Source organism: Triticum dicoccoides, chromosome 2B, assembly GCF_002162155.2.
Source record: "Triticum dicoccoides isolate Atlit2015 ecotype Zavitan chromosome 2B, WEW_v2.0, whole genome shotgun sequence".
Classification (NCBI taxonomy): Eukaryota; Viridiplantae; Streptophyta; class Magnoliopsida; order Poales; family Poaceae; genus Triticum; species Triticum dicoccoides.
In genome coordinates, this window is record NC_041383.1 from 282267377 (window position 1) to 282276363 (window position 8987).

The 8987-nt window shown below is 41.3% G+C and overlaps 1 protein-coding gene across 1 annotated transcript; it reads right to left on the reverse strand.

Annotated features, from left to right (window-relative positions):
- Window positions 1-3218: 3218 nt before the first annotated feature.
- Window positions 3219-8649, reverse strand: LOC119363537 (transmembrane protein 184 homolog DDB_G0279555-like). Its single transcript, XM_037628912.1, has 5 exons — window positions 8489-8649; window positions 5351-5637; window positions 5138-5260; window positions 4312-4602; window positions 3219-3685 (listed from the first exon to the last, which is right to left on the reverse strand). The coding sequence occupies exons 1-5, from the start codon at window positions 8505-8507 to the stop codon at window positions 3482-3484; spliced, it is 924 nt and encodes a 307-aa protein (XP_037484809.1). The 5' UTR covers window positions 8508-8649; the 3' UTR covers window positions 3219-3481.
- Between the last annotated feature and the right edge of the window lie 338 nt (window positions 8650-8987).

The following is an 8987-nucleotide window of genomic DNA, read 5'->3' on the forward strand; positions in this document are numbered from 1 at the left end:
TCCATTGGTTGCACCCAGTAACCAAAGGCTCCCTGGATGCCATAGGAGTGAGTAAGGACCACGTACGGATCCAAGCTGTAGCTCTGAAGATAACCTGCAAGACAGTTAAAGTTTGTTGTCTGTTAAAAATCATATCATTCCTGCAGTTCCATATAGCCTATAATAGCGCACATATTCCAATCCGAATACGAGCCTCGGTAATCTGTTCAACCCCAGCTAACCACGCCCCAAACAATGACGCAGTATCGACTGGAGGATTAATGTTGAAAGCTATATGAATCGTTCTCCAAAGTAGCTTGGCAAGTGGGCATTCAAGAAATAAGTGTTGTATTGTTTCATCATGATCACAAAAACAACACGGCGAACTTCCTACCCAACGCCTTTTAGTTAAGTTGTCCTTTGTGAGTATTACTTGCTTGTGGACAAATTACATCAAGATTTTAATACGCAAAGGAACCTTAACCTTCCAAATGTGCAACGACCTTGAGAGTGGGCTAGAATTAATCAAATCCATATAGAATGATTTCACCGTAAACATCCCATTCTTAGTTAACTTCCATTGTATCGAATCCGGCTGGTCGGAGAGTTGAACTTCTATCAATCTTCGAACCAAGTGCATCCAGGCGGTCCATCTCTCACCAACTAACGCACGTCTGAACTAGATGTTCAAGGGAATAGTTTGAAGGACCGTGCCTACGTAATCCTCCTTACATTGCGCAATATTATAGAGGGTAGGATATTGGACGGCCAGGGGCGTCTCTCCTAACCACGTATCCTCCCAAAATCTTGTTGACATCCCATTGCCAACCAAGAATTTGAACCTACGAAAGAACAAGTCCTTCGTTCGCATAAGTCCCTTCCAGAATGGCGAGTCAGTCGGTCTCATGGTAACCTGGGCTAATGTTTTCGAGTGCAAATACTTATTGCGCAGGATTTGGGACCACATACCCTCCGGCTCTGTCTCTAACTTGTATAACCATTTGCTCATAAGACATTTATTCTTAATTTCTAAGTTCTCAATATCGAGACCCCCTTGGTCTTTAGGTCGGCAAAGGATATCCCATCGCGCGAGACGGTATTTCCTCTTGACCTCATCAGACTGTCAAAAGAAACGAGATCTAAAAAATATCAAGTCGCTTCCGAACCCCTTTCGGAATTTCCAAGAACGAAAGTAGAAACATCGACATACTAGTCAGTACTGAGTTAATCAGGACTAGCCGACCTCCATATGACATAAGCTTGCCCTTCCAGCAGCTAAGTTTTTTTTCAATTCGTTCTTCAATATACTTCCATTCTTTATTGGATAGCTTACGGTGATGGATCGGTATACCCAAGTAACTGAATGATAAAGCACCTAATTCACATCCGAACAATTGTCTGTAAGTGTGTTCCTCGTCTTTGGCCTTCCCAAAGCAGAACAACTCGCTCTTATGAAAATTAAATTTTAAACCAGACAATTGTTCGAAAAGACACAAGATAAGTTTCATATTATTTTACACTATTTTAAATTTTATTTCCCTATTTTACATCGAAGAAATATTTCTTTCCTATATAACACCAACTTTAAATTTTGTTCCCAATATAACACTTCCGTCCATTTTTCGACCTAATGGTGTTAAATGACACATGAAATGACACGTTTACCCCTGACGCTAGAAGCACCTAAGTCCGGTCAAAGGCGCTTCACCCGGCTTACAATCCCCTTGCACAAGAACACCGCCGTTGGAATTAAAGGCAACTCGTCTGTGCCCGTGTCCTGGACGTATACATGTGTATGCTTTGATTTCGTATAGGACTAGAGTGTGATACTGAAAATGCTAGCTTGCGTTGGCAGCTAATATATAATGGTGACCCCAATCTGAAATACTCCCTTCTTCTCAAAATTCTTGTCTTAAATTTATCTAGATATGAATGTATCTAACACTAAAATGTGAATAGATACATTCATATGTAGACAAATCTAAGATAAGAATTTTGGGACGGAGGGAGTACTAGCAATAAAAAATCCAAAGGCACGACACGGTCCTTTTTCGGTCAACTTGGCGTGTCCTCGTATTGTTCGCATGTGCCGTGTGCGTGTTTCGTCGAGACCATCAAGCAAGCCGGCGTTTGTGTTGTTTTGTACTCCCTCCGTTTCAAAATATAGTACGCCTATGCTTCCCGATATTCAATTTTGACCATAAATTTAACCAACGAGACCAATTGCGGCGGGAGTAAAAATTATATAATTGAAATCTTCTTTCGAATACGAATTCACTGGTATAACTTTTGCTCCCGCTGCAGCCGGTCTCATTGATTAAATTTATGATCAAAGTTGAAACACGAGAATCGAGGACACACTATATTTTGAAACGGAGGATGTACGTGCGTGTGCAAGCTAGCTTAAGAAATCCATCCAGTAGGGAGCTAGCTGCTTGGTACTCATGCGTGTGATCTCCAGGAATATGACACCGGAATAAGACATCGGCTTATTCTGTTACACTAACCATTGACTCCACCCTTAAATAAGACACCGGAACAAATAAAAAGACTGAATAGATGTCACAGGATAGAATTGTCATTTCACGTGCCATTTAACATTGTTTGCACAAAAAAATGGATGCAAGTGTTATATTGGGAACAAAATTCAAAGGCTTAGATAGGGAAGAAATATTTCTCAGTGTCAAATAAGGAATAAAAAAGTTTTAGGCAGTGTTAAATAAAGAATTCTCTCAATACTATGCGACCCATCCAAACCACACCGCAACATACTCTCTGGAAAACCTTGAGCACCAGGGAGCTCGTTTTCAAAATACAATTTTCCATAGCATGAAAAAAATCAAAATATTCTATCAACACTCATACACATGTATATCACGTATGTGCAAAATTTCTTAACAACATACTCTCTCCGTTTCTAAATATAAATCTTTTTAGAGATTCTAATTTGAACTATCTATATAGACATATTTTAGAGTGTATATTCACTTATTTTGCTTTGTATGTAATTCATATTGAAATCTCTAAAAATACTTATATTTAGGAACGAAGGAAGTACTTTCACACAAGGCATACAAAAGAAAAGACAAATATGTATTTCTAAAATGCCTTCTGAACTTTTTAAAATTTAAAGTAGCAGGCTCCTTGGAGCTCGGTCACCAAAAGTCCACACTCCTGAAAATAAAAACACCTTATGTAGTGCTGCGTTAAGTTCATCAAACAACATGGACACACCATGATTTCAACACGAAACCAAAATTTATTCAGGACTCCATTTTGGAGCGGGAAAAATCCCAATTCTCCTTATTCGGGCATTACATAGTTTCACAGCGCAGATAACAGTGTCATTCCTCTATGTTCCTGATCATCTCGTTTTTCTAATGTTCAAAGTATAACGGCTCACTCTACACGCGCCCATAAGGAAGTACCCATGTCTATAACATATTCCCAGCACATACACACAAAACCTTACAAGAACAAGCTGCTTATGTTGCTTGGTGGATCATTCATTCTTCTTCTCGAATTTTACCTTGTCAGCGCCACTGTACGGAGCAACGTGATACGCGTACTGCTGGAGAACTGAGAAAATGACCATTTCCAGGATAATCAAGACATTCTGGATTGCCTCCTGGATGTGCTCCACGTCCAGCCAGAAATGGTGAGATTGAATAACCCCTACACCAGCCAAAACATCCAACGCACAGCCCTGCAAAAACACAATAGCATTCAAGATTCAGGAGTTTGGTCATATTTCATTTGATAGAAAGTAACTGTGTTACAAAATGGAACAGGTGTTGTATTCGGATATTGCTTTTAATTCCCTACAGTGAACAATTGCATGTTAGAACGTTGCATGAAGCATCCATAGACAATAGGATTCGCTCACAACTCACAAGAAAAGTCCACAGAAAATCTCTACTGCAACGAAATTGTGCGTTAAAAAGGTAAACCAGTTAACTGATTTATACTCATAAATATTTACGGCAAGGCATGGGAAACTAAACTGCAGATGAAACTCCTAGATTGATAATCATCAGCTATAATATCAAAATAAGGTGATTAAATACCATGCAAAACAAAATCCAAAGAGTGAGTAAGAGAAGCAGCTTTGCGCAAAATCATCACAAACAACATGGAAGGAACATAAGGTCTAAACTATCAATCAACATTACTAGACCAATATCACTTCCTCAACCAAATGTTCAGACGCAATCATCAAGACAAACTGGTGTACATTACATCAATGGCATTGAGATACACAGAAAACTAACCCCAAAGATATTTATAAGAAAATTCAAACTCTTTCCAGCCAGGAGAGGATGTGATTTTTACCTGCCAGAAAGAGAAGAAGACTATCCCTTTGATGCACAAGAACTTAGCAAGAGGCTTGTGAGGTGCCAGCTCCTTAGCAAACAAGTGATAGAATATGACCAAGGCATATAATGCCATGGAGACTGAAAAGTTAAGTATAATTGTGAAGGTCCAGCTGACCCAGCTGGGGTACAACCCAAGAAGCTGAAGTGCAATGATCAGAATGGAGCATACAGGCCTAACAACAACAAATTGCCAGGTCCAGTACTTCAGAAGCTTAAGTGTCTTGTGCTCCAACCGAACATTACGGGGCTGCCAAAGCGAAGCATATTGGTTACTTTCAGTACACACAACGTAAAACTACTGAACAAGGTGTAAAGCCTCAACCAACAGTATTGCTAATAGCTTCCAGATTACATATGCAGGTTATAGGTGCAAATATGCAATTGTGGACAAATGGTGCAAAGGAAGGTTCAGGAGACAACAACATTCAAATGCATATAGGAAAATTTAGTGAACAACACATGAAGAAATGGAGGTTAAAATCACAATTTAAGTATGCATGACTACTTATAGGTACATGCTTCAATTAAACAGATATTACTAACTGAATTAGTACTTTGTGGATGGAACATATAAACCTTTCTGTTAACACCATGAATCCTTTTAACATTATTGAGCAATACAACATCATTAAGATATGGTAAGGCTCAGTATGGGTATGCACCTAGGACCCCTTATTAATTTGTCATTAATAGTGCAGGTTGCATTGCAAAATTTCAAGAGCAGATTACAGAAACACTCATCAAATATTCTGTAAGTGTATAGAAGGGTGTAAGAAAGATACCAGGAAAAGAGAAACAGGGAAAGAATGATGAAGCACCCTCCCTTTGATTTCATCAGGTACAATGTTTTTACTGATAGATATATTTAAGTAGCTGTACATCAATGCCAGAAGCTTAGCAATAACCTGCAGAATTGAAATAAAAAATAGAAGGAAAAGTGAGTGAAAATCACAAACTTCAGGTGAAAAAAATGCCGTCGACCTAAGAGGACTCACCAGTGCTTCATAGCATTCTTTAACAGACTCCAAACATGTAAAAAACGTTTTGCTTCCCTTAATATCCAGAAGACCAGCAAAGGAAGTTATAGCATATAACGGAGGCATCAGCACTATAATGAGTATAGCCTTCTGCTCTTTGGGATTTTTCCAATAGAAAAGATGCTGTGATACCAGCTGTACTGTGAAATGCATAGACAACATTACACAACAAGCTGCTCCAAGGAGGGTAAGAGTTGGAGGATCCATTTTCGTAAGATCCATCCCCGGGAACATCAACATAGTGCCTGAAGATATAGATACCCATATTAATTCATCAGGGATATGAACTTAAGCTAATGATTATTCAAAAATAAATAGCATGAGAACAACAAAACACCAAGAACATTTGTATGATCATTTTCTGAACACAAGTTGGGTTCTGGGTTCATACTCTAAACTGCTTCACATAATAATGTTTCTGTGATTAAGTTTGGTTAGCGAGGCATTTTTTTAACTCCGTTTTCATAAGCATGGAAGCACACATAAAGCAGGAGAACACAATGAACACATAACTCAAAAACGTAATGAGCCGATACTCAAATTATTTTATGCCATACTAACAAATGCATAGCAAGATATGCCAGAAAATTTCTACACTAATGAAAGCAGGTCAAGATATTCCTCAAAGAACTTCCACCATGTGCAGTAATTACATCACCAACCCAGTGATTATAGGTAGGTGGATTGAACTGTCAGTTGATTGGTATGAAACAACATAAAAGAAGGCACCAGGTGGGAAATGAAATACCTTGCAATTGTGATATTTTTATTGATGAAAGTTCTCTAGAAAATGAGCAAATAAAGAATGGACACTTTATACTATTATTTATTTCTAGTATTAATATTTTGATAATGGATGCTTCTATTTATAGAAGGGGAGCCTTGGCGCAGCTATAAAGTTGTTGCCTTGTGACCATGAGGTCGCGGATTCAAGTCCTGGAAACAGCCTCTTGCAGAAATGTAGGGAAAGGCTGCGTACTATAGACCCAAAGTGGTCAGACCCTTCCTAGGACCCTGCGGAAGCAGGAGCTACATGCACCGGGCAGCCCTTTTTTTATGCTTCTATTTATCTCATCGTCGTGTCAAGCCAATACAACCACACAAGACTTTAACAGACATTTTACGGAAGCACAAACACCCAAAGCCCAATGAAAAAGAAACTAGACCAGTAGGGGGAGAAGCCCCTACTAATTTTTAATAAAGAAGGAGATGTGAGACCCGTGTAAGAACCGAGGGAAAGGCTGCGTACTATAGACCCAAAGTGGTCGGACCCTCCCCGGACGTTGCGGAAGCGGGAGCTACGTGCACTGGGCTGCCCCTTTTTTATGCTTCTATTTATCTCATCGCCGCGTCAAGCTAATACAACCACACAAGACTTTAACAGACATTTTATGGAAGCACAAACACCCAAAGCCCAATGAAAAAAAAACTAGACCAGTAGGGGGAGAAGCCCCTACTGATTTTTAATAAAGAAGGAGATGTGAGACCCGTGTAAGAACCGAGGTTCAAACCCGCGCCGGCTAGGAGGCAGCACTGCACTCTGACCACTGAGCTGAGAGCTCATCCACAGCCCAATGGTACTTCTTACTTCCAATTCGAAGTTTCCTCGTGGAAGTTTCAATCCTTCGGATTCTTAGGATCACCCTAGCAGTAAGAATCCATATGCTTTGGGACATTTTCCATTAGGAATTTGTACGAGTAATCGTACAAACCATAAAGGGGCTAATGTCTACATGCTTAAATGAAAACAAAATGTGCATATGTAGGGAGCTGAACCGGACAAGGATAGTGCTGGATAGTAATTGTACTAAACCATATCCACTCCAGAAGCTGTCGGCGAAACAGACAGTAGGGAATATAGACTCCGTTTATACCCCCACCCACCACAGATAATTTTAAAGGACAAAGCTGCTGTGTTGCCTAAAGTGGATATAGAAACTGGGTACCACCAGAAATGAGCATAACTGCATAAGCAAAATATTTACACTAGAGCTTAGATTGTTCCATTCAGACTGACTAAGCTCAGCTTCTTTCCAACAGTGTAGAGTGAGGTACTATGGCCTTAGCACCTGGAACAAGTGCATCAAATTGAGAATCAGCTATGACTCATAGCTGAATGCTGGCACACAATCAAGTAGTAGAGCTGGCACACAAGGAAGAATTATCTACTCCATCCGACTAGTTTCAGGTTTGAGTCCTGGGCAAACCAAGGGAGGTATGCAGGGCAAACTTTTTTTTTTTTTGTGAAGTCAGGGCAAACCATAACATGACACAGCTACTATCCGAACAGGCTATTCCTCGTTTCCAACATCAAACCTTGCTTCCGATTTTCATGAGGCACTTATATCATTATAAGTGCAGTTAGTAGAATTGTCATAGAAATTCTCTGCATCACTCTGTAAATGTACTACTTTGCACCACAAGCATATGAGCAATCAATACAAACAAATAAGGCCCCGTTTGCGAGACAAGCAAGTGTAAAAGGATGTGTATTTCCATTCCTTGTAAAAGGATGTTTCGATGGACAGTAAATTGCATTTGCAGGTAGCCAGGTACTGACACGAGAAAACACTAGGAAGAACTTCACCGAAACACTGCCAAATTGTCAATTCGCTCATGCCATCGCCGTCGCCGCACACAGCAAACCGGAGCACGATGCCGAGGGAACCCCAAGAGCAGAGACGGAGCAAGAGCAGGCCACCGCATCCAGATGCCAGCGGCGACGAACACAGCCTCCTGGAGCGTGAGCGGCTGGCACAGCTGAATCAGTGCATATTGGCCACGGCGACCGTGCTGTTGGTGCACGGGCGGCAGCGAAATCGGAAGCCGGCGGCGGTGAAATAGGGAAGACGGCGACGGGGTGGCGCTGAAATCGGGAGACGGCGATGGGGCGGCGTCCATTGAGCAAGGGGCAGAGGCAGGGATCCGCGTATTCTGCTGTCTGTTCCATTCCTGGGAATCGAGAATCGAAAGAAGGCAAGGATGGACGCGCTAAGCGGATCAAAACCAAGAAGCCCCGGAACCAAGGGAAGGGATCCACCGACAAAATGAAACCACCGGTTTGCTGCCTGCGGGGAGAGGAGCGAGAACTCTCACCTTGTTGGAGGATCTCCATGCGGGGCTTTGGGCGTTCGCCGGCGAAGGAGCTCAGGGGAAGACGGGCAGTGGACTCTCTCTCTCTCTCTCTCTCGGTTCCTGCTCCGGTGCAGAGACTTGTTTGATCTCCTCGCGACCCGCGTGGGAGCAGGTTTTTTTGCGAGGAGTCAGATCGTCTTGGCGGTCTACGTCCAAGCAGAGCCACATGGCCACGGCCGAATTTAATTAATGTTGATCTCCATCATAATATGTATAGGACCCAACAGGCCTGCCGGCCTGCCGTCCAGCATGCCTTCGTCATCATTATAGTACGGGTAAAAAAAACTCATCATCATCTATATTTAATTTTTGATGAGGGGAAAAAACTCATCATCATGGTATAAATAAACGGCCGAATATTTATCAGTTGGATCATCGGTTCACAGTTTGGTTTTAGACCATGAAAGATATATGTTTTGTACGCTAATCTATACCCTTATATAGATAGTCCCCCGCAAAA

Bases quoted from the DNA above. Each gene is read 5' to 3' on its own strand.
- LOC119363537 (XM_037628912.1), bottom strand. The intron at 4,603-5,137 runs GTATCTTTCTTA...TCGCTTTGGCAG, and splicing joins TCCCTGTTTCTCTTTTCCTG to CCCCGTAATGTTCGGTTGGA. The intron at 3,686-4,311 runs GTAAAAATCACA...GTGTTTTTGCAG, and splicing joins TCTTCTTCTCTTTCTGGCAG to GGCTGTGCGTTGGATGTTTT.